Source organism: Ambystoma mexicanum, chromosome 7p, assembly GCF_040938575.1.
Source record: "Ambystoma mexicanum isolate Mex_15411 chromosome 7p, UKY_AmexF1_1, whole genome shotgun sequence".
Taxonomy (NCBI): Eukaryota; Metazoa; Chordata; class Amphibia; order Caudata; family Ambystomatidae; genus Ambystoma; species Ambystoma mexicanum.
The window spans coordinates 79,895,646-79,922,546 of record NC_090939.1 but is presented as its reverse complement, the minus strand read 5'-3'; the positions used below and the strand labels follow the sequence as shown (position 1 = coordinate 79,922,546).

At 47.0% G+C, this 26,901-nt stretch overlaps 1 protein-coding gene across 1 annotated transcript in view; it reads right to left on the bottom strand.

Annotated features, from left to right (window-relative positions):
• The window catches only part of POLQ (DNA polymerase theta), a 1,553,125-nt gene that overhangs the window by 1,416,702 nt on the left and 109,522 nt on the right, over positions 1 to 26,901 (bottom strand). Inside the window, exons 3-4 of the mRNA XM_069635828.1 lie at positions 13,660 to 13,842; positions 13,433 to 13,563 (exon numbers count right to left, since the gene is read on the bottom strand). Coding sequence (XP_069491929.1) covers positions 13,433 to 13,563; positions 13,660 to 13,842 — 314 coding nt within the window. The remainder of the gene's footprint in view (positions 1 to 13,432; positions 13,564 to 13,659; positions 13,843 to 26,901) is intronic.

The following is a 26,901-nucleotide window of genomic DNA, read 5'->3' as shown; positions in this document are numbered from 1 at the left end:
GGTGAGGAGGAGTGGGAGGATCTGCTGAACTAACACCACCCTGCATGCAGAGGCTTGCTAATACGCGGCCAGACCTTTGATTCCGGAGCAGACCCGCAAAGGGGGGGGAGCCGCGATAACCCCCGGGGCTGCAGAGGCCCATGAAACGAGGCCCGCTCCAACCACCCCAAACAAACGTTGATGGGGGAAAACACCCTAATGAAAAGTAATTTATGCCCCAGCAGCACATTTATTGAACGTAACGGGGTTCCCTCCCCTCACCCAACACCACGAGTCCTGCCGGAGCGTAATGGTGACATGGCAGAGGTGATCTAGAACCTAGATCAATACTAGAACCTGGCAGCCGGAAACGCACACCTAGCAATGTAGATGAGGAGGAGTGGGGTGAGACTACTAAGCATTAACACACGGCTGATCACTGTGGACCCCCACACCACACTCCGGAGCGGATCCACAAAGGGGGAGGAGGAGCCATGATAGACCCCGGGGCTGCTGGCATATATTAAGCCGAACAGAGCGCCCACTGGGCCTCCGACATCAAGCAAGACCGCGGCTGAAACCACAGCGCCCTCCCTACTAGCTAACAGCAAACCTGAGGAACACACCTGACTAGTGATCCAGCTGAAGGGGGACCCAGAGGCCCAGGAACATCAAAAGTCCAGGAACACAGGCCGGTCCGCATCACCTGGGACCCCACTGTGAGCAGAACACCAATACACGAGAGTGGATTGGCCTCAACCAGCCTCACAAAACCCAGGCGAAACAACCGTAATTAAAAGACCCACTCGAGGCATTTGGGAAGTAACCACAGTTGACCTAGGACCGTTGGCTCAGCTCTGAGGCGAATCACCGCTGGGGTAAGGATCACGATGTCCAAACAAACTACGAAAACCAAAGGGCAGGGGTCCGGCGACATCAAGACGATGCTTCAAACACGGACACACAAAAACGCAACCAGATACAAGCATTAGCCCAGGTACATCACCCTCCTACAGAGGGAACTGAAACTCTGGAAGACCCACCTATTAGGAAGTCAGACCTCTTAGAAATGCTACAGGAACTCAAGAAAGACATCAAAGAGAGCGCAAGTGACCTGGCTAAATCCATCTTGGACCTCAACAAGGGAATCCTGGCAGCAGAAAAGAGAATTGATGAAGTCGAAACAGTGATAACGGAGCAGAGCCACAAACACGATATCCAGGCGCAACAGATGGAACAAATACAAAACAGGCAGGAGGATGCTGAAAACAGATCCAGACGTAACAATATCCATATTTGTGGAATCCCAAAGGCAGTGGCAGACTCAAACCAATATGTGATCGACCTATTCCGCGATATTCTGAATGTGGAGGTGAGCAAAGAAATTATGATGGACAGGACGCACAGAACCTATTCCACATATCAAATCAATAAGAATCTGATCCCAGACGTCCTGACCCGGGTCCACCTATACCAATTGAAAGCAGTCATAATGCAAGCCGCTCGCCAAAAAGAACCTATCACCTTCCGCTCTACGCCACTTCAACTGTTCCAAGATCTATCCCAAGCTACACTTGCCCGAAGGAAAAAACTGAGGGTAGTCACTGACTGGCGAAGAACTAGAAAGGTGCATTATCGATGGGGCCACCCAACATGCCTCCGTTTCGAGTGGAAAGGCCAGAGATTCTCAGTCACCAAAGAAGAAGAAATGGCGGATCTCATGCAAGAAAGCGATGGAGATAACCCTACAGACGGGGAAGGTTCCCCATCCCGAGATGACGAACCGGCGGGGAGACATCCGAGAGGCCAATGGAAACCAGGGCGACCTCGATCACGGAGGCGCAGCAAAGATATACAACCAACAGAACACACCTGAGCAGCCACGCAGCTTCCAAGTACGAGAGACACTCGGATGACATCACCAGAAGGGAAAGAAAACAAGAAAACAAACATTTATGCTTGTAATGAAATCCCAAGTCAACATGGACAATGAACCGTTACCACACGTGCCTGTTAGGGAGAATTCTCCGTTTAGGCTGAATTTCCTAACCTAGTGAGTCCCCCAGCAGCTTTGCTGGATTTCTGGAGTTTGTTTTTTTTCATCCTGCCAAGAGCGAGACTCTTTTCCTCCCACTCTTGGACATGATTGTGGTTGATTTCTTTGAATGTCAATGTGTTCTATGGGCTATGGGGTCTTTTACTCCATAGGGCCTCATGTGTTTTGCTATGTGTGTTACACCGCACCCTCCGTGCCATAACACTGGGGTGTCCTAGAGGATCCCCACCATAGACTCCATACCCTGGGACTGACAACTGTCTCCCAGGGCATGTAAAGTCACCATTGGCTTTACTAGACATAAATTTACTAACAGAACTAGTACAAACCATCCTATTGTGGACGTACAGGTAGGGGTAATTCGATTACCCCTGGGTCTGTTGTTCGAGGGGGCACGGTCCCATCCCCCTCGTCGAGTTTTGGCTGGTGGCAGTGGATACTACTTTTTATATTCGACCGCGAATATATTCCTATGGGATTCTTCTTGTTCGAGGCTAATACTTTTTCACATTAGTCTCTAACATACCGCCGGTTTATTTGTCTTAAATACATCCACCGGTTGGTATTTTCTTCCAGAACTCGGTTTTTAAAATGGCGTATGTGTTCGCCTCTAACTCCGAACCAAAGATTGAGCCCTTTGTTCCACTTTTGGCGGGCTTCTGCACAGAAGCCCTCCAGAGTGGTGCCATTCTGTCTGGGTACCACAGGGGGTGTGGGAGGGGGTTAGTCACCCTGGACTGAGTTGCCTTGCCAACTCAAGTCACACTCTGGTGTGATTGGCCCGAGTGGTGAGCCGTCCCGCTCACCACTTAGCATGTTTGATTGACAGCTAGGCTGAATGAATGGGGGTTTTCTGCATAAAAGCAGGGCTTTTGGGACTGGAACTTCAGAAGTCGCCATAGGACCTAAGAATCCGACGAGGGTAAAGCAAAGCCGACCTGCAACGACGGCACCTTCGGTGGAGCCCTGCTGAACCGACTCACCACTTCCCAACGACAGAGGAGATCTCCCTGCTGGAGAGTCTTCTTCCCCTGACTGGTGGGAACAACCAGTCCCTTGCTTTTTCTTCGCTTCCAGGACGTCTAGTGGTCGAATTGCCCTTGCTGAGAACCCCGGCAACCGGATAGCCTCTAACCACTGTACCGCGACCAAAAGGTGGTGCCTTGTGATTGAGCACTCCTGGTCTCTTCCCTGGTGGTGCAACGATCTTCAACTTTCCCTGACGACGAGATCATCTCATCTTCTGGCAAAGCCCCGACTTGCATCCACCACCAGGAACAACTGCCCCCGCCAGAGCTACCTCTTCACTCTCAAGGTACTGTGTCCGCCTGGCTTCCCTTGAAACGGTTAGCGTGAGGTGTCTTAAATCCTTACCTTTCCATTGGGTCGCCTCCAGACCTTCTTAAACTTTTGTTCTAAACTGATCCAACCTTTCTGTGACATTTTGCTACAAAGACTTGAAGTGCATTTCCACTGTGGTACTTTTGGGACATACCGCCTTGCCTCTCTCCGAGTGGGCCTGGCCTCTGAACTTTGTGATTTACAGTAGACCCTGCCTGCTTGCCTTGCATTTGTTTCGTAAAAGTGTTGGTACTGAGTTGGTTTCATACCCTGCCTTTTTCTCTCCCTTTCTAACGAATACTAGAGTGCCATCTAGGTTAAAGCATTCACCTCTGTCTGCAAATAAGTGGTGCCGTTGAACCTAGACTTGTCGAAATATTGTTATGGGGTTGATATATACTTATAGTAACTGTGATTGAAGTTGTTTGCCATATTAGTGCCAGTGTGTTTTCCATAGATGTGTTTTTAAATAAATAATTATATATCTTTACACCCAAGCTCCGATCAGTGTCTGCTTGTTCTATTGTGTAAATTACCCTATCGTGTATACTCCAAATACGGCCTAACTCGTCTTGAGAGAAGTCTGCCTGCTCAGCCACAGCTACCAGGTAAATCTGGGTGGTGCAGACTGCTACCAATTGGGTTTACTGCTAACTCCTGTAGACTTAAACTTTTTGCAGTAGTCCCAGACAGAACTTCACAGGTTTCTGCCTAACAGTGCCATCGGGTGGCGAAATGGGTTAAGAAAAGGGGAGGGGGGAAAGAAAGGGAATTGGGTCAACCGGACCCCACACGTCTCGGGGGGATAGAACACCTGGTGATATACCACATTGGTAATATGTTAATAATACAAGTTGGAAGTTTTAATCCAATAGTTAAGAGGGAGGGGGGAAGTTTTGCTTTGACTGTTTTAGGTAGAAGGGCACAACACAAACAAGATTTGTTTGTTTTGTTTGTTTGTTTATTTATTTATATAGCGCTCTTGACCCAGGGGTATATGTGCGCTTTGAACATCAGGTTACAAATAACAGACAATAGTGCAGTAGTAATAGGTCATAGGAGAGCTGAACAAAAAGGCAGAAATGCATAGATAATAGAGGTCAAACAACATAAGTAAGATTGGAGATTAGGTGTGCATACATATGTGGTAGGACGGTTATTTGTTGATTAACCAGGAGATGACCTTGGTTCTGAAGGGTTGGAAGGTGGGTGTAGATTTAATATCCAGTGGGATGGAGTTCCAAAGTTGTGATGCCAGAGCTGGGAAGCTGGATCCGCCGGCTCTTTTGAGGGAGTATTTGGGAACTGTTAGTTGTAGTGTGTTGGACGATCTGGTGGTTCTGGTGTTCTGTCTTAATGTAAATTTGTTAGAGAGGTAGGGCGGGGCAAGATGATTGAGGGCTTTGTATGTAAGGCATATAGTTTTCAGGTCTATTTTTTGTTGTATGGACAACCATTTACAGGCAGTTCTGGTGGCGGAGATGTGTTCCCTTATTGTACAACAGACACGAGCTGGATCACAATGAAGGGGATAAATGGTTGAAAATGAGGTAATGGCGAACTTAACATTTATCTCGATAAATGAGCAAGGGGTGAACTCTCCAGTTAAGCGGAAATCCATACTAAACAGATTGAGGGACATGCAAGCCTCAGTGGTATGGTTACAAGAGACACATTTTCTCCCCAACGATGAATGGAGGCTGAAACACATAGCCTTTCCGATGCAATACCTGGCCTCCAGGGGGGGACTAGAAAAAGAGGAGTGGGGATCTTATTGGTAAAGGGTATCAACTTCGAAAAGCGTTTTGTCAAAAAAGATCCAGAAGGCCGATACCTGATGCTGGGGGGAAAAATATGTGAACAATTGGTCACAATGATCTCAGTCTACGCTCACAATGGGGTATAGGGAGGATCCTCATAGGTGGCGAAAACCCTCCCAGCCACTCCCCATGACCACTTATTTAGGCAAGCATTTGCCAAACGTTTAAGGGAATTACACTTGCTGGAGACATGGCGTTTTTTTTTTAAACCCACAAGACAAAACCTTTATGTACAGCGGAATAGTGAGTATAGGTTATTCCCGTATCGATATGATACTCATCTCAGAAACAATGGTCCGACAAGTCACAGACCTAGATATCGGAATACGTTGCCTCTCAGACCACGCCCCAGTTATCCTAAAAGTAGAACTAAATCACCCAGAACAACAACCCCGCAAACCCTGGCGCTTGAATGAAATAATCTTAAAAGACCTGGTTGTCCGGGTGAGCTTAGAACAAAGCTTAAGAAACTACTTCCAAGAAAACATAACCCCTGGGATGAACTGGGCAACCATCTGGGACGCAAGCAAGGTGGCGATACGGGGAGAGTTTATAGCGCAATCATCAAACTATGCCAAAACACGGGGAGAGTTTATAGCGCAATCATCAAACTATGCCAAAACACGGGCGAGAGTACAAAGCAACATGGAGGCCAACATACGAGTTGCTGAGGAAGAATATCAAAAGAGGGGCTCACAAAGGGCATGGCGGGAACTAAAAAAAGCCAGTGCAATTTTAGAAACCCACTTAACAGATGACGCAGCACGTCTGCTGGTACAAACAAAACAGTTTTACTATATCCATGGGGGTAAGGCCAATAGATTCCTTGCCGCCAAACTGAGATGCCAGAAACTCCGGAACCGGATAGCCCAACTTCGTAGAGGGGACAGAGACACAATCAGGGGAGAGAAAGAAATAGAAGAAGAAATGTTCTTGTTCCATTCCACTAACATGGGGAAAGATAACCTTGAAGAGGCAGCACAAGTAGCCTTTTTAAATCAGATAGATTTACCACAAATCAATGAAGCAGACAGACAACAGTTGGAAGCCCCCATAACAGAGGTGGAGGTGGGGAAGCAATAAGGGCATTAAAAAGTCAAAAATCCCCGGGGCCGGACGGGTTAAGTAACACGTAGTATAAAACATTTAGGCATATACTGGTAGGCCCCCTGACACAGTTATTTAATTCCATTAGGGATAAAGGACAAATCTCCCGGGACATGAGCCTAGGAACTATGATATTACTGCTGAAACCAGGCAGGGACCCGGCCGAATGAGCAAGCTACCGCCCGATCTCTTTATTAAACGGGGATGCAAAAATATACTCCATGATACTAGCGAGAAGATTGGCATTGATTCTCCCAGAGATAATACATTCAGACCAGGCTGGGTTTGTGAAAGGACGTCACACATACGACAATATCCGTAGGGCTATTGATACGATTGATTGGGGGCGGAGGACGGGCCAAAAATTCTCAGTAGCGGCTTTGGATGCATCTAGGGCTTTCGATAGTATACATTGGGGATTTCTCCGATTAACCCTAGAAAAATTTGGATCTGGGCCAATCTTCACTCGTATGGTCATGGCAAACTTTGTATACCCCTCCACCAAGCTTATGGTCAACAGTAAACTCACAAAAGACATCACCATTCAAAAAGGCACAAGACAGGGGTGCCCATTGTCACCCCTGATCTTTGCCATGGCCATGGAGCCATTTGCGCGTAGAGTCCAAGAACACCCAGGGATTCGAGGGGTGGAGGTGGACAATGTGGGACAACAGAAGATAGCACTCTATGCAGATATTCTTCTGTTCCTAAAAGACACGGGAAACTCCCTGCCGGCAGCCATACAACTGCCGGAGGAGTTCGCACAGGTCTCAGGCTTTCATATTAATTATCCTAAATCTAAAGCTCTTATTATCACTGAAGAGAGGACCCGAATTCCGGAATGGGAAAACGGATAGCCGCTGAAATGGGAACCCAAGTCGGTAAAATACCTGGGGATACAACTAACCTCCTGTTATGATAGATTATACGGTGCTAACATCCCGGACCTCCTCAAGGCCCTAACTAGTGATCTAAAAAGGTGGGAAATGCAGTAATTGTCGTGGCTGGCACGTATTATGGCGGTCAAGATGACCCTGCTCCCAAAATTTCTATATGTGGTAGGAGCCCTCCCGATAAAAATCCCTGGCCCAGCTATCCAAACACTGCAAAGAAATGTGATGTCCTTTATCTGAGGGGGGGTAGGTGGGCCGAGAATACCGAGGCAGGTTCTCTTCAGACCGCAAATATCTGGGGGTCTGGGGGTTCCGGAGCTCCGCCGGTACCTATGGGCGGCACAAATAGCCCTGATGTTACAATGGGCAGCTGGAGAAGACCACAACCAATGGGTTAAAATAGAAAGAACGGCGACCAAGACACCCCTAGGGAACCTTGGCTTTATTGCCACATGTCACAGGGAAAAAAAGGGTCCACTACTGGAATCAACAAAGACTACTTTATGGTATTGGGACAGAGTGCTGAGAAATAAGAAAATAAAAATAGGAGAGGGCCTGTTAGCCCCCATCGCGTATAATCCAGATTTTACCCCAGGAATGCAAACCAACTTCTGGACACAATGGTGAGGCAGAGAGGGCAACATAACCCTACAAGACCTATACGCAGAGGTGTTACCCCTAACTTTCGAACATTACAAGACTAAATTCCACATACCGGAACAGGAATGATACTACTATTGCCAGCTCAGGCACTGGGTCTTCAACGCCAGAGTAAAAGAAAGGGCAACTAGAAACCCGACAGGCATAGAACAATACAGGAAGGCCAACCAGAAAAGGGCATAACCAGATTATATCGCCTGACAGGAGAGGCTAACCCCAGGGAAAACCTCACATACATGCAAAAATGAGAGACAGACCTGGGTAAACCGATCTCTGAGGAGACCTGGAGTCGCATTTGGCATAGAACAGCTAAAGGATCCAAATGCACCTCCATAAAGGAGGCAGCATACAAACTCTGCCTTCGATGGTACATGACACCTGCACGCATACAGGCAATCAACCCAGAATATCCCGCCACCTGCTGGAGGAACTGCGGACAGTCCGGGGATCTCATACACATGTGGTGGTCCTGCCCATTGGCAACGACCTATTGGAAGGAGATTTTAAGCCACATCAAAGATGTTACCGGGGTGGGCCTACCTCAAGATCCATTAGTGGTACTGCTGGGGGAGAAAGTGAAGGGGAGCTACGCAAATGTTGAGTGCGGCCAGAATAACACTTGCACAGGCATGGAAGACAAAGGAGGGCCCAATAACAGCCATGTGGGGGGTTAGACTATGGGGGGTAATGGCTATGGAGAAAGTGACGGCACTGGCCCAAGGCTCCTATCCAAAATACCTAAACACTTGGCTGCCACTTCACGAATTCATGGACGATAAGGATCAGATGTTCTTTAAACCAAGGCTGCTTCGAGCAATATCTATCATCTGAAAAAAAAACCTGATTCCAATCTACGGAAGTTGAACTTTATACTATAAATGATCCATTCTGTTGAATTTATGAACTGGAATGTTGAACCTTCTACCTTCATGTTGGGATAGTTTGGGAGGGGGTCGGGGGGGGGGGAGTTAATGGGTTGTTATTCAATTTATATGAGCAACACAGCCATACACAATTATATGGAATCCCCGGATAGCGGCTGCTATGAGTTTTCTATTGATAGATTCATGTCTGTGATGCCTTGAAAATGAAATAAAGTTGTTAAAAAAAATGTGATCTGTGGTGCATCTGGGAAAATTGCTCAAACACAGCATGCTTGTTTTGAAACAGGAGAATGCAGCGAGTCATGGGTGCGATAACCTGATCAGCCTGATTAAGCTCTGGGTCGCCCATCACACCAAGACTCCAGGTCAATAAATTGAGTCCCACAAGTGGGATAGAGTATAGCTGATTATTGCAGGGATTAAACGCTGGCAGAATCTAACATGAAGCACTATATAAAATCACCAAACTATTATCTGGACTAGTGAAAACCGAATGGACCAGTGCAGTCTCTTTCTTACTTGTCTCATTGAGTAGTGCAGAAAATGAAGGACCCTGCAAGACCCAATTTAATTAAAGGTTTACACCTACACAACAGTGATTTTAATGGAAGAGATCCTCGTCACTGTGGACAGAGCAGCACACAATGATGGTTTTGCTGGCCCAGTCCGCCACACTTGGTGCAAGAGAACATGGGGTCATGTTCAAAAGGATCAAAGATTGATCAAGTGGTACTGAAGTGGATTGTATTCTTACTAAACAATCTATAGCAAAGGGTACGACTAGGAGTATATTTCTAAGGCTGCTGCCAGAAGCTCTCATCTCCTCGCCTAACATGTTCAGATTGGTAGGCATTATCTGAAAATATTTTAGCCATACACTGATGACACACATTTTGAGGACAACACAAAGTTGAAACAAATTACCAAATTGGACTTAGGCCTTCAAGCAACTCGCATATGGATGTTTCCTAAACATTTTATTAACACTAAGGGGCAACACATCTTACAATGAACAGGTCTTCAAGTCAATTGGTATCACCCTGCGATCAGAGACCCTTCTCAGAATTACAGCACTCAATAGGACACACAATTTACATCATGACATTACAGAAATCCATTTAAACAGCACCATATACCGCTGGTGATTAACCATACAATATAATAAGGTTGGTCGCCGCAATTCAAGTAAAATAAATAGTGGAAAGCAACGTCATTCCAGTCAGTAACATATGATTAATGGTAAACCACTATTGCAGGGCCAGCTGCCAGCCAACATCTCATCATGCAGAGCCAAAACCAAAGTGTCCAGTTATTGTGCAGTAATGTGAAATCCAAGACATGCAAATTTATATCAGTGTACGTAAACATTGGGAAAACGTAACCCACCCGCATTTAGGCTGAATCAACATTGAAGGTAAAACAAATGCTTTGGATCCAGAGGGCAATGAATAGAAACATGTCATGCCCTCTCTATTGAGGACAGTCTTAAACAGTATATGTTTATATGCACGGTGAAGCCTACCCTAAATCCATGCTAATGGTTCTTTATGTTGGCTGGTTTGTGAGGGTTCAAGGTGGGCAGCAGAGGTTGAAAATTTAGATTTCACAAGCAGGTGCTACAAGCAGAAACTGGGTGTCAGGCTTCATCCGCTAGGCACGAGCAACCTTTATGGAACCAGAAGCGAATACATAACATACTGTAATTCTAACTTTGACATGAGATGCAAACAATCTTTTTGGTCATTATACGATTGATCATTTCGTAAAAGTGCTCCAGATCTGCCCACTACTCTCCTTCAGACACATTAATATAAATACAGAGTTAAAATCACATAGGTTGGCATGTAAGGCACTATTTGAAAGCTCTAAGTATTCTTGACATGTTGTGGACCCAGCTACCTAAGGGTTTAGGGCGCCCTATAAATAAACAAATAAAATTGGCTTGAGAGTCAAAAGTAGCTCCTGGAACCCGTTAATATCAAGATAAACAGGCGGTTGTAAGCTAAAGGCAAGCCCTAATTAGCTACCAGAGGTTTCGAAGCCTGAGGTAAGTATCAGGAGGAAACAATAGCCCATGCAGATGTACATTTCACTTCACTGTGTCACCCTCTTCTATACTACAGTTATTCGGCAACTGGACCAGTGCTTCCTGTTCAGCAGTACAGGTTCACATTTTTGAGGACCAAACTGCATTGGAGGCAACTGCGGATGCCAACCGTTTTATGGCAAGACGTTTTTTGGCAATAGCCCAGGTGAAAACATTTGAAAGTCAACTTTCCTTGCTCAGTGGGAGTCAATCCTAATAAGCACATCTCAGATGGCAACAGAACAGCTTTTCCTGTTAATCTTTCGAACTTTGTAATGGTGTTATCTCTATCTCAACTTGCCGGCTTCTTTCGACATCTCCGGGTGTTTTCACAGGCCTTCAGTTGAGACTTCAATGCAGGCGGTACCTCGGGCCACTGTCAGACCTTCTTAGGTCTGCCAGTGCTGTTGACAGCTCTTCGGTGGTTGCTGCTGCTCACACTGCACTTCCCGGGAGCTGGGCAGTCTGTGTGCTGGAGCGGTCACTTGGGAGCGCTTTACACGCAACTCTGCGTTTTTCCACGCTTCTGCTTCCCGCTGAGCACACTTGGCAGAATCTCCCGACTTCTTCTGCGACTGCAAACTCTGCTGTAGCCTCCACTTAGCTGCTGCCTCTCTCCTCCTTCCTCTACCTGACAGCTGTGGATGGGCTTTCAATTTAAATGTCCTGCTCAGCCGTTTAGAATTGAAACAACTAGACTGCACGGTCTGCTTGACATCACCGGTCATCCTCATCAACTCTTCCTTCCTCTTCCTAGTCTCAGTACCATAGGCATTCTCTGCATTGAAGTTCATAAGGTTTCTAGGTTTCCGAAACTCGCTTTGTTTCTACTGGTGGTTAGAGGAGACCGCAGATGTGCAACATTACTTTTAGGATGTTTACCCAAAACAGAACCATTGCAGTAAGGGGGTACCACATGCGATACATATATTTCCCCAAAGTGGAAAACAAATTTGGTTTAGGTGGTCTTTCATATATTATGTTAGGGCTTTCACATGGGTGGGTTTTGCGTAGTGGCAACATCGCATCAGGCATTTGGGGATTAGAAGATCCTCATCCCCCACAAAATGATGAATACTGCGCCTCTCCTAAGGGAGTCACCACTTCTCCCAGACAGCCATCTCCTCCCATGTGATCCTCCCTCATAATGCCACCCCAGGGTCTGTATCAGGTAGCTGTCTTCCCATGGCCAAATGGGAGGACACTTTAGGCTGGGGATCAGTGATGACTCTGCAGGATTAATCTCATGGCTCATTCAAAATTGGATTAAGATCAACAAAGTCTGAATATCGTCTTGAGGCACTCCTTGTGGTCTGGTAGAAGTATACTGCTGGAGCTTCCAGCTAATCTTTGGAAGCTTGGAACATGTTTAAAGGTCATTTCCTAAAAACAGTGTTCTCATAAGTCCACCTAATTATTTAAAAAAAATGCATTTCAAAATAAGGAAATTTGGAAGACTCTTGCCTTTTATTTGGATTTTTGACAATTTAAATATGAACTAGGGCTGGGTGATATATCGAGTATGTACATATATCTGTCACTCATTAAATTAAGATGACCAATCAATATGACAAAATGTAATTTAATTCCTACTGGAGTGCATATAGGGATGTGTATCCCATTAGCACTTTTCTTTTTAGTATTGTCATTATTGTTGAGATGATGTCATATTGGATCAATTGCAATTTTAGGATGAGGGTAACTGACAATGTTAGAGTTGAGTTTTGCATTTAATGCTCAGTATTAGTACTGTTGGCATCTCACATGTAGTTGGCTTACAACTGAGCATTTAACCCACAAACAATATCGAGAAATATATCGTATATCGCCCTTCAGCCCAAAAATATAGATACACAACTTTTGGTTCCATATCATCCAGCCCTAATATGGACTAACAAGGAATCAGATCTTTCCATGCACTTTTTCATGGAGGAAAAACCAATTGTGTTGGGTTCATGGATAAATTGGGACACCGACAACCTCAATGTATTAGATATATAGCTTGAACAAATATCAATATGTTAAACATAATATAAAATGCAGGAGTCGGGCCAAAGTGCACATTTAGGAAAAGGGCCCACATTTTCAAGAAAAGGCAAACGCTGCCCAGTAAATCCTTTGGTGACAGGGTAATTGTCCTTTACGGCACAAGTTTAACAAACAAATCTAGCCTTTGATGCCAGGAAGGGATGAGTTAGCCTCTAGCTCAGTGCCTACTAGGGAACCTCACACTATGCTTCATGCTATACGCTACAGGAGGTTTGAAGTACATGGTCTAGGTTCAGGAACAACCTTGCTCCCCCATTACCCGAGGTATATATATCTATAATGAATACATGGTGTTTTGAAATACCCTCATAAGTAGCTTTTTCCTGAATACCTTAATTTCCGCTTTCAGTATCTAGAAGAGTGCTTGGAAATTGATTACTGTGCACAATAGGCCTTACAAGTCTGCTAACTCACACACTCCATTTCTCTTTGGAAGAAGGAATTCAAAAAGTCATTTCAAGACCTCATTCTGCAAACCATCAGCAATAATCTTTTCCAACCAAGTTACAGGGACACTATTGATTTTGAAGCAACAGAGCATCCATCGGGGTAATTACCCGTAGATAATAGGTTTTCTCCTTAGCCACAGAAACGAAAGGCAAAATGAACAGGGCTTTCCTGCGTGTCTCCAAGACTCTCTTGAGCATAAGTAACTCAGACACCAGAGTCTTTCCAGCACTGGTTGGAGCTGCAAACAAATCAAAGAACAGCTTTAGATCAATAATGCATGGAGAATACAACTATTTATTTAGTTGGAGAAAGTGTGCGGGAATGTGTTGCTTACCAGAATAGACTAAATTCTTCCCTTCCAGCACTTGTCCAAGCATTAGACAATCCGCCTGCCAATCAAACATCTGGACCACTCCAAAGCTCTGGTACTTTTTCAACACTGGTTTGGGAAGGCCCCAGCTGGCAAGGAGCAGCTTATCTGCTTTGTCATCTGGAAGAACCATCTGAAGACCTTGCCCTTTGGAAAAAGGAACCCCGTTAGCTTTCACCATTTTAAATAACCCATAGCTTTGTTCAACTACTCAAAGACCTACCGTGGAGACTGCATGTTGTAATAATTAAGGCAATTAGCAGAACATTTATACTAAAGTGCATGAGTTAGATGCAGAACCAGGGGAATTATTTTAAAGTGCATTTTACTTGCTTGAAAATTCACTGATCTACATTAAAAAGAAAACAGATTTGCATTCAGCAGATACAATAAGTGCTTCACAGATTATAACGGACACACAAGAACACCATTTTTAATATTATTGCCACAGGCAAGTCCTCTCACCTCTGAACTAATCGACGTATACCATATACAAAATGTGCACCTAGCAGAACATTAACCTATGTGTACATTTCAAGCACTATGGTTCACCTCTTGTTCTGCCCATGGCAACTAGATATCAAAATCCTACACCTGAAGGTCTCCGCAAGGATAGATTTCACATTCACTGTGTAGGGCTGCTAGAAGCCTCCCATTGAAAACAGGCAATGTAGAACTGTATGTCATATACCCATTCTGCAAGTTTCTCAGCAGAAGAAACCTTGGAATTAAAATCGGGAATAAGAGTATGATGGCATCAGAACAGAATAAGGGAGTAGTTTCTTACCTGTAACTCCATTTCTCCAGCTTTGGTATCCTTCATTGATTCACATGTTGTGAATATTACCCGTCAGGCTGGGAACCTCAGTCACTTTAACCTAGCGTTTTCCTATGGAAAACTTCGACACTTAAATTGCGGGGCTTCCCTTATTGAAATAGGCGCTGCAGGACCGTCCGTCCCACCTGCACATCATCATCACCATGCTGCTGCTCCAGACAGTAATGCCGGGTAAAGGTATGCAGCACCACCCAGGAGGCCGCTTGGCAAATGTCCACTAGCGGAATCCCCGACCATAATGCTGTCGACGAAGCCGTAGAACTAGTTGAGTGTGCCTTTGAAGTCCTTCCCAAAGGCTTTCCAGCTTTAGTGTGGCAGAACGAGATAGCAGAGGACACCCAACAAGAAAGTTCTTCTTTGGAGATTGCCTGTCCCTTGATGGACGGCCCATAAGCCACAAATAGCTGTTTAGATTTTCTGAAATCATGAGTACGATTCAAATTAAAACTTCTACGCCCTCTTTACGTCCAGCGAATGCAGAGCCCGTTCTGCAGGCGAGGATGCTGAAGCAAAAAACGAGGGCAAAACAATAGAAGAGTTTGTGAAATGCTGTTGGCACTTTGGGGATAAAGTGCGGATTGGTGGCCAAAACAACATTGTCCTTCGAGAATCTCAAGTATGGGGGGGGGGGGGGTCTACAACCAATGCTTGCAACTCAGATATCCTTCAGGCCGAAGTAATTGCCACCAGAAAAGCCACCTTCCATGACAGAAACTGCAAAGGAGTCATCGACAGCGGCTCAAAAGGTGGTCTCATCGGACCCGAAAGTACCACATTAAGGCTCCACACCAGCGCAAACTTCTTGACCAGAGTAAAAGTTCGAAACAAACCCTTCAAGAAAGGCTTGACTAGGCGATCATTAAACAGAGGAGCTGCATGCCGCCTCCAAGTAAATCTAGAAATCGCTGCCAAGTGTACCTTTATGGAGGAAAACGCCAAGCCCCTTTCCGTCAACTGCAACAGGTAGGGGAGAACCTGTTTTGGGGAAATGTTCAAAGGGTCCACCCCCGGCTGGCCCTTACACCACACACAAAACCGTTTCCATTTACATGCATGAAACATTTGTGGATGGTGCTCTTGCCACCTCCAAAATTCGGCGACAGTCACGGGAAAGCCTAAGCAGGCCAAACTCTGAGTAGTCAAGAGACAAGGAGTCAGGCTGAGAGACCCCGGATTGTGGTGCCACACAGTGCCCCTGTCTTGAGACAGAAGGTCAGGCGTCGCCTCCAACCGAATCGGCTCTGCCACCGACAGGTGAAGGTGATCTGAGAACCACGGCTGCCTGGCCCAGAACAGAGTCACCAGAATCACACGGCATGGGTATCTCCGAATCCACTGGAGGGTCCGTCGGATGAGCGGAAACTGAGGAAATGCATACGCGAACCGGCCCGTCCATGGGAACAAGAACGCATCCCCCAAAGACTCGGGGTGAGCCCATCTGCTAGCGAACTGCATTGTTTGTTCTCCACCATTGCAAAGAGATCCAAGGGAGGATGGCCCCATTTCCGGAAGATCATGGAAACTTGCTGCTCCTTCAGCTGCCACTCGTGCAGCTGGCCTACATCCCTGCTGAGCGCATCTTCCTGCACAGTCAACACTCCCGGCAGATAGACCACAATGCCAATTTTGTGCAACAGAGCCCAATGCCAAAGTTCTGTGCTTCCCTCGACAGCACCCTGGTATGCGTGCACCCGTTTCCTGAGATACAACATTGTGGTGGTATTGTCTGTCAACACCCTCAGCACCGAACCGTGTATGCGCGGCAGAAACGACTTGAGAGCCCAATGTACTGCTCTCAACTCTAGCACATTGATGTGGAACCGAGATTCCTCCCGAGACCACAGGCCTTGAACCTGCGAGATGCACCCCGCCCATCCAGTCTGCGAGGCATCCGCCACAATCAAAAATTGGAACTCCGGTTCCAGCAACGCCATGCCCCGAACCAGATTGTCCGAGCACTTCCACCAGCAAAGAGCTTTCACCAGAGTGCCATTGATCACCAACTTGTTGGACCAAGAGCCGCAACTCTGAGCCCACCGCTCCGCCAGGAACTCTTGCACCGCTCTCATGAAGACGACAGTTTGGCAGCGGCGGAATGCATGACGCCATGGCCCCCAGCAGCGACACATGTAGGTCCGGACCGACACCCTTGTACCGATCTTCCACTCGGCTGCCCTTCGCAGGAGCCGCTCGCCGGAGGGCCTCACAAGTCCCACTTGAGTCCGAAACGCCGCCCCCAGAAACACCAAGTCCTTAGAAGGCGTCCGAAATGATTTCTCGAATATGATGGCGAATCCCAGTCGTTGCAACAACTGCATGGTACCTCAGACTTTCCTGCGCCTGCCCTGGCGACACACCTCTCACCAGCCAGTCGTCCAGGTACGGGTATACGTGATGACCCTCCCGTCTGAGACACGCTGCCACTGGTGCCAAACATTTGTAAACATCCTGGGCAACGACTTTAAACCAAACAGGAGTACCCGAAACTGGTAATGATCTTCTCCTATGATAAACCGCAGAAACTTGCGGTGCCGTCGACGCATGGGAATGTGAAAGTATGCGTCCTGTAAATCTAGCGATACCAGAAACTCGTCCGGCTGTACCGACCTGATGACTTCCTGAAGAGTGAACATCTTGAACTTCAGGCATTGCAGAGTCTTGTTCAACGCCCGAAGATCCAGGATGGGTCGCCACTTGCTGTTGGGTTTCTTCGCCACAAAGTAGCAGGAATAAACCCCTTGGCCTCTCTCTGCCACCGGAACCGGTTCTATATCCCCTTTCTGTAGCATAAGAACTACCTCCTGCCGCAGGATGTGAAGATGTGGTTGCAAGGCATACAGCGGCGGAATGGAAACCAGGGAAACACTTGAACTCCAGCGAGTGGCCCAGACCCACTCTGTCCAACACCCAACGATCCGACGTAATTTGGCACCACTCGTCCACGTGCATCGCCACCCTGCCCCCCCCAGAAGATTGTCCTGAAGGCAGTCATTGTTGCGGTTTAGCTTGCCTCTCCTTAGAGGTGGAGGACTGCAAACCCCTTTTCTGCTAAGCCTGAATGTCCTGACTCTTTTGTGCCGACTGCGCCGATGTCCGATACCCCTGGGAGGAATAACTTGACCGACAGTAACCCCGGTGCCTGGTGGAAGCAAACCGGGCATTACCCAAAGCCCCTCGGAACGGGCAAAAGGAGCAAAAAGAACGCCCACTCTGTAACATCCCTAAGGACTTAGCAGTCTGTGTCTTCCTTAATCCCTTTGAGGGCGTCATCGATTTTTTCCCCCAAACAAATACTCCCCCTCACAGGGCATGTCGATAACTTTATAATGCACCTCCGGGCGAAAGTCGGTGCACTTTAGCCAGGTTTGGCAATGAAGCACTTCCCCTTTGTTAATCTGCTTAAAGCCAGACTCCGCCAGGTCAACTGCACTATTTATACTGTGATTGGAAGCTTCCTCCCCCTCTACGCACCAATAGCATTGAGGTCTTGCTGTAATCCTCCGGCAGATGTTCCAAAATAGGGACCAGCCTATGCCACATCTCATGAGCATAGTGTGCCATGACCGCTAAGGAATTTGCTGCCTTCACCATCGTCGCCCCAACAGTCAAAACCTTCTTCCCAAAGGCATCCTGTCTCCTTGCGTCACTGTCCAGAGGAGTAACACCCTTGTGCTGACACCGACTTCACGGCTGGGCTTGGCCGACACCACAGATTCAGGAGTGGGCTGCGACACTAAGCACTTTGGGGTAGATTCTGGGGCCTTGAACTTTTTCTCCAGTATACCATTGACAGCCGGCTCCAGAAATGGATGGCGCATTGTGCGCAGGCCCTCCTGCCACACGTGATCCAGAGTAGACAGAGACTACAGCTTTCCTTCTTTTGCCCATGTGATCGAACAGGAAGTGCTCCTTCCGCTCTTTCTCAGGTGTCAACCCAAACTCCACACATGCCCCAGCCATTATGGCGTGGAACGCCCCAACATCAGGAGGGGAAGGCTGCGCCGGACTCTGAGGCTGTTCCACCTCCCTGCCTGTGTCCCACGCGTCATCCCTCATCGGCGACAATGAACCAGTAGACAGTGTCCCGCGAAACACTGTCCGTCTCCGACTCTGGGAGTTCGCCCTCCTCAGGGTATGATCATGGATGATCTTCTCTCACCGGCAGCGGCAACCCAGCCGGGGGAGTGGGGGGGGAAGGGGGAGGGGCGATCTACGTGGAGGAACACGAGGATCTTCCATGACAGGCCCCGCCATGACCACATTAAGAGAGGGTAACCCCGCATCCAGCTGGCCCAACAACGATTGCAGCGTGGACAGAACTTGAAGCAACAACAGACTGTGGGTTCACCAGTGGGTAACTAGCAGGACCGGCTCCCACTCTCACCAACACCGAAGGCCCAACACTTTGCAGTCCCAAAGCCGACGGCCCCAATATCGGCTCCCTGTCATCGTCCACCTCCGAGGACTCCGAGAAAGCTGCCGTCTCCTGATGTAGAATGGTGTCAGGTAGCGGAACACTGCCATGCCCCACTCGTCGGCAACAATCATTCTGTGTCCATCCTCGTGGATGAGAAAAGCATTGGTCCTTTATCCAATACGGTCGTTGCCGACGACACTACCGTCAATGACTGAACTGTAGATTGTAGAGCAACCGTCGACGACGGGCCCACCATCGACGAGGTCATCGTTGGAACCACCACCTGCGGTGTAGATGTCACCGGAGACCCGGCCTGGTTGCCAGCGCTGGACTGGTGTTTAGAGGACTCCCTGCTAGAGGACGACCTGTGATGGTCCCCTGAAGAGGAGCACTTCGACAACGAGTTCTTCTTGGCCAAGCCCTTCTACTGCACCGTCGACTTCTCAGGCCTACCACCAGACCCTCAGGAATGGTCCGACCGACAGTGCTTAGACGAAGAAGCACTCTTCGACAGCTGCTTACTCGAAGAAGATCTACTGCTCTTCCCCACCTCCGACGCAGGTGCTGGACGAGGTTTCTTAGCCGGAGGCTCGGCCGACGCCGCCCAGCTATTATCCGCAGACTGCACAGGCCGCTTAGAGGACAGGCTCCAGACCGAACCCACCTCCAAGGCCGGATATGTGCCTATCATTAAGCCAACAGACCAGCCGCTGATTGCAGTCCTTAAGAGTCTTTTGCGAGAACCCTCGACAAATCTCGCAAGTGTCTGCCAAGTGATGGGGTAAAAGTAGTAGAGGCAATCCATATGCCAGTCACCCTCATACACCTTCAACCCACAAGACGCACAGGGCCGGAAAATAGACTTCAGAGCCCCAGAAGCCATCTCAATACACAAATAGCACACGCACGTGCAAAACACGACTAACACGAGCTGATCCCAACAGTTTGGAGACGGTTGAAATCTGAAGGGAAGCGCGGGGCCATTTATACCCTATGTCCTAGTGGTGGGGACTAAAGCACCCAAAAAGGACGTTGATAGGACACTAAAGTGTCAAAGTTTTCCATAGGAAAACGCTAGGTTAAAGTGACCAAGGTTCCCAGCCTGACGACGGGAAATATTCACAGCATGTAAATCCATGAAAGATCCAATGCTGGAGAAACATATAAACTATTTTGGACTGGACTTAATAAACCTGAGCCAAACACCACTTCTCCCAGATGTGAGAGGAGAAAGTGTGGTTTGAAAGGCAGAGATTTCCCCATAGCGACACTGAAAGAATAGGGGGTGGGGGCAGCATTGTTACGGTGCTTTGCCAATTAGTCGAAAATGAAATCCAAATTAAGATGTGGCCAGTGTGATACTCAGCACCCATCACAGGAATTAGGAGATGGCAGAAATCTGTGGATGGGCTGTGTTGAAGCAGTAATAAAAACACAGAATCAGAGATCACCTACTCTGACCAGGATACAAACGGTCCTCCTCGCTTCCCTGCAACCTCTAAATGGAAAAGTTAGTTTATAACATGTTGGGGACCGCACAGTAGGATGTAGACATTGTCGCAAGGGAATAACCTTCACCACCCACATAGCCCTGCAATATATTTATACGTTATCTGAAACTCGAGGAAGATTCAGAAGTTGGAGGCGACATCATACAGAGGGGATTTGTGGATGACGAGGGGGCTCTGCTTCTAGGGCGTAGTGGGTCTCCAACTCAAGGAGGGCAGTGTGGTGGGGATAACAAAGTGTAAAGTGAAGAGACTCTCTCTCTCTCATCACACTTGGACTGGGGCGACGGGGCCCCAGTGGGCATCATTGAGGGGTTAGCGTTATTCACTTTTTGTTGAATGGGTAATGACAAATCTATAAAATAAAAACATTGAAGGTACCTTCAATGAAGGCAAGTTGTTTGCATCGCAGAGCAGTTTTTGCTCAACTGTTAGAATGTATTTTGTCTTTTTCCATGCAAAAAAAGTAATTTCGCAACAGAAAAATGGGATGCAAACTACTATTAGTTTCGGAATTTAAATGCACCTTTAAAATGATCTAGAATACTATATTTAAAAGACGCTGAACAAACAAACAGTTCTGTAATGAAAAACTGTCCATTTCAGTTTTGGTGTATTTGGGTGGCGCTAATGTGAGCCAACATGAATGCTTCAGCTCCGTAGAGATGAGGGTTGGCAAGGTGCTTATGTAGACACTCAGTATTTAGCTGCACTGCCTTATGTCTTCGTGAACAGTCTTTTTAAGGTTGGTCCTATGACTATTCATATCGTCATGTTTTTTGGAGTCAGCCAGTGAACATCAACTCTGGCAGGCACCATCATCAAAACAGTCAACTATTATCGACTGTTGCCAACCATAGTCTGCCACCTCCAAACATTGGCAACCATGGTCAACTAACCGCAACCATGATCAAATTAGTTTTGGATAATAAATGGCATGTTCCTGCCAAAAGTAATTTTGGCTCATAGGTGGCGATTTAGTACTATTAGTTTTGGTCCATCAATCATATTATAGCACCACAATTACTTTTGCTGCATGGCTCTTTATCAGCATAATTTTGGCTCACAGTGAGGAGACAGTTTTGGCTCATATACGACTACATATGACTAACACGAGAATCTGCTGTGGTAATAGGTGGTGCGTTATTGCCACCTTGTGAGGATACACCATTTTGGTTCTTAAAGATGCTTTATCAAGACTATTAGTTTAGTTTCCTGAGTGATTGTTTAGCACCAGAGAATGCCTAGGATTTTGTTATAGATTTATGGGATGCCGCATGTATCAAAAAACTAACTTTAAATCCCCAGGGTCCGGCTGGGCAAATGCAGGAATGCACTCCAGTCCCGAGGCATTGCTGCTTCCGACACTTAGGTTGTTTTCCTAGACACTGTGCCTGGGATACAGGAGGAAGACTTCATGACCGAAAAATTTCCATTTAGAGACAAAAAATTGCAGACTTTGCCAATTATGGTTTTCATTCCTTTAAGTGCTCACTATGAGTTGCACAAACCCAACTAGATGTCAAACTATGCCAGGTGGGGAACAAACGTACAGAACCTTGTGAACGAACCAAGTCAGTTGATTAATTTGCTTAGATAAAGCCTAGTGACAGAATTTGCTGACATTTTACACTAGACTCATAGCATCTGGCAGTTTATATATTCACCATGTTCCCTTTGGAAAATCCAAGATGACCAAGGACTAGGTCACGAGGAACAAGGTGGTCCTGCTCCAAGATTAAGGGCCGAGAAGAAGGATCAGCCCAGATGGCCCAGGCAGAAGCTCTACTTAATCAAGTAAACAAAAGGAGGAGGTTTGCAACCACAACCAGTAAGTGGGACAATGAAGAATGAATCAGTCAATAAAAGATCTAGTACAATCATTAAGTTCCTTGAATGAGGTTCTGATCATCGCCAACGTTTTAGACAGAAGACATAAGGCAGGAAGACATTCCTCTTCAAATCCGTATGAAAGATGGCCCCTAGAGTGGGTGGTATCCTCTTCCTGTATGGGAGTGAGTGATCACCCAACAGGAATTCTTACTACTTTGTGTACTAAATCATGCATGAGAACAAAGCCAATTAAGGAGTGTCAGTATTAGCAAACCACATCCAGCGATTTCAATTCTGGAGTGCAGCTGTTTACAAAGTGTGAGACGAGGACACGGATGAAAATATCGGTCCATATGATTTTTTAGATTTGTAGTTCTGCAACAAATAATTGATGCTTTAGTTAAAGTTCACAATACTGTTTCCACAAATAGACCCTGATGAGTTCCCTACTTGAAACCGACCAAGCATTTTCAATTTGAATGTTCTAAAGCGCCAAACACAAACAGCTGTTTAAAGAGACCTGCATGGACTCCAAGACGGCTGCCGACACTAGGTAGACGTGTCAGTAGCTGCTCCGTCAGCCCTGTTGCTTTTTTGGCTATCCCACTACTCTGAAGCCACCAAAAGCAGCAGGTAGCTGCAGAAACTGAGTTGGGGGAATAGAGCATTTCGCAGTTCAGCGCACAAGAAGTTCAGGAGCTCTGGTGATCCAGCCAGGCCCTTCCCCCGAGTGCGACATAGGGCAGAAACAGATCACTGAGGAGGTTGTAACAGGAGAAAGTCATCAGGGGGAAGAGGAGGGAAAGAGGTGCTGGAGAAGGTGGATTATTGGCAGGTGAAAGAGATTGGTGGAGAGGTTGCGCAAGAAGTTCTATCAAAAATCCTAACGCCCAGGAAGGGAAAGGAGGTGGAGGCCCACAACACCTAAGGAATGGTTGAAAGACCTAGGAGAGGCAGAATTAAAGAGGAGGTGGGAGAAGAACAGGTAATCCCACTTGCAAGAGAACAGGAGCATTCTGCCAGACCGGGTCAGTCAAGGGCTGAACTAAGAGGAGGAGTTAAAAGGCAATGCAATTTAACGAGGGGCCCGGAAGCTTCCGCTAGTTGCGAGATCAGAGAGGGGGTGCCTTGTGAACCAAGATCCTAACTGCAGGAGATCTAATGGCGAAGAACACTCCAGACCCAAACCCCAGGAACCAGCCAGGAAGGGCACCAGTCTTGGCAAAGCTCACCCATTGTGGCAACCTCTTAGAAGAGACCCATCAACTGATCCAAATGTACTGGTCCTCTTATCGAATTTATTGAAAAACTCAATCGTAAACCTGCAAGACCAGGGATGATTGTCGGACATTCTAGCCTGGGTGGACGGAACTCATTACAGCAACTGTTGAAGCTTTTCTTTACACTTGACAAAATACACCATTTACTATTCTTTTGTTACCGGTTTTGGAAATCAATGTTCTTGTATCACCAAAAGCTACTAGTTACCCTGTAAAACGTTGCAAAGAGCAAACTTCAGCACCAGATGTGGATTAAGAGGCACATAGCAAGGACCAGAAACAGGGAAGAAAACATGCTTTGAATACAGTCATATAATGAATGCAACTCTTGGTAGAAAGAGTTTAAGAAAAAGGAGCAGATTAGAAAAGTAAAATGGAACTCCTCTACCCGTTTTTGTACACTGAAAAGAAATCATGTGAAATCAATATTCCACAACGTAAACGAAAATAACTTCCTAAACTTAATTTCTGAAAGCAAAACTCAATGAAATTAAAAAAAATAAACTTTCTAAAACCTCTCCAAAAACCAGGATTAAGAAGAGCAGCTCCCAGACTTGACGACTAGGCGGAGAAACAGGAACTGGCACCTGGATCATGGCCCTCTGTACATATGGTAGTAGGCCCGACCCTTGGAGTGCGCAGAAATTCTCAAAGTGGACTTTCCAAATTCTTTGTAAGGCTGTCTTTTTCTTTAAAAAAAATGTCAGTTTCCAAGTTTGAGCAGCTACACGAACATAATTCACTATTTACTATGAGCTGGAAAGGAAAAGGGGGTGTGGAAGAAACAGCAGGAGGGAGGCTGGGGAAGGGAAGAGGGAAGATGGGCAAGATGGTGAGGGGTACAGGAGGAAGATGAGGGGGAGGGGAATTTGAGAGAGGGAAGGAATGTTCAAGTTCTCCGAATACTTGTTTTTTTAAAGCATTTGTGAGAAACCAGAGGGTATTCTCACTCCTACTCCCCTTGGATCCTCTGCACAGGTGGCCAGTGTGAAAAACCTATGGGTATTCTCCCATGTGGACCCCGCGAATCCTCTATTCGGATGGCCAGGGGAGGGCCATCGCTTCTGGATCCCAACCCATCGGGCTGGACAAGCAAGGGAGGATCATCTGGATAGGGGAGTCTGGGGTTGTACCCATGGGGGTACCCCAGGCAAGACACGGTATACCCAAGGGACAGTAGGAGAGGTGGAGGAAGTCCTTTACAGCATGTCCAATAAAGGAAGGCCTTTATTGGATATGCTGGGTCCATTGTCCCTGATCCAAAGGGGAGACGGAAGAGGTAAAAGTACATGCAACTGATTAAGAAGGAAGATTAAAAGAGGCACACATGGTGTTAACATTAATATCCCTTCATGTCCCACTAACCCAGACTTGTGCTGGAAGAACAGGATGTCAGGGGTAAGGAGTAATCTAACACAAAAAGAAGCCCCTCCATTGGGTAAACACAAACACACCCCTCTCTCCTCTGTCAATCATACAATGTTTAAGTACAAAGACCTACCCCTCCAATCTCATTCCATCTCCCCATCCCCATTTTCAACAAACACAGACGAGGAAGATGCAACTAAGATCCATGAGGATTACCCATAGGAAAAGTATTAAGACTGAGCCTAAATCTACCACTACAACCTACCACTAGGCTGTCCCACTAAGGGTCAAGCAAGGTCAGACACTTTATCCCAACTGTGCACACCTGACTCCACTTGATTCTTCACTACACTATAAAAGGTGGAGTTCTGCCAGAAGCAGAGAGCAAGCTGGGGATGCTGTCCGGACTAGAGAAGCCAAGGAGCAGAGAGCAGCAGAAGCTGCAGCCTGGAGGAGAGCGGCATGACAAGACGCTGGCCCAGTGTTGGCGAGGGGCTGTAGTGTGGCTAGGGAGCTGTGCCTCCAACGAGCTGGAGAGAGGCAGCCTGCATCCTTCAGACAACATTCAGCAAAGTGCCTGTTCCAGTGGGACCTGTGCTGGCCCCAAAGGTTTCAGAGGGGCAGGTGGTGACAGCCTGACGTCAACCCCGCTTTTCCAGAGAGAGCCCGTCTGTCAACACGACGCTGCCGAGTGAGTTTTCGTGAAAGGCAGAGAGAAACTCAGGAGCGTGCGTTTCACTAGAGCGGAGCGGGAGAAAGGCACAATTTGCAAAGTGGCAGGGAACGGAATGAGAGAGGAAGCATAACAAGTATAGAAAGTGCAAGAAATAAAGTGGAAAAACAAAGAAGGAAAAGGCGCGAGCAGTGCTGAAAGAAAGTAAAGCAGAGTAAAGGCATGTGAAGTGCACAAGAGGCACGAGAAAAAAGCAGATCAGTGTTAAAATAGATTTCTGAACTCGGACCTGGAGCCTAGTTTTTTGGAACAGGGTAACCTCTGGACAAGCCAGACCATTCAGAGTAGCGATGGCAGCGGTCAAGACTAAGTCTCAAGAGGGGCGAGGGTGACTGAAAGACCTCAATGAGCACACAGAGCAAGGACACACTTACAAATTACTCCAGAAAGGTGTTATATTAAAAATATAAACACATTTATTACAAGGCCTTTGTAACATCGACCATAGCAAAGAATCACAATAATACTAAAGTAAACCAACACATCACAATTAATACAATATATATACAAGACCGAGGGGTCTAAGGAGTTAGGAGCACGTAATATGTAGACCACCTAGATGGGGAGGAAAACAGGCAGTGTAAGTAATCATTGGACCCAGTTCGACATCTGAAATACACCTAACGAGGTGGAAGTCCGAGCCCTACGAAGAGAGGAGCCTTATGCTCAAAAGTACCTGCACGCACTGGTGCCAATGGATAAAGAAGGGTCTCTTCAAGGATCTCAGGCAGTTGAGGGAGGTGAATGAAGCGATGAAGAACAAGTCTCCACTACTCAAGCAAGGCCTCCACTTGTGGGCAGAGGCAGGGTGAGAGTGCGGGATAGAGTCGCTATTTTGCAACAGCGGTAGAAAAGAAACGGGCTCATGCGCGATGGTCCACCAGATGGGGTATGGACTACTCACCGGTCCTCGACGCAGGCAGACCCATACTTCTCCAGTTCAGTTCACGTTGCTGGCAGGTTCAGATGCGATAATCAGGACTTCTCGACACCGTGTAGATTCCGTGTAGCAGGATGCAGGGTTGAGGGTGTCCCAAATGCAGCGAACGTGCACAGGTTGTTACCACAGCAGGGCAACATGGCAACCGCGTTTACTGTGGTCCGGGCGCACTCGTCTCACTTCAGACCTGGGAATGCCAAGTGTACGAAATTCGGTGCGAGTGCCTTGGACGCAGAGCAAGCAGTAGACCAAGTTTCGAGGGCTTCCCCGAAATGGCGGCGGTGACAGA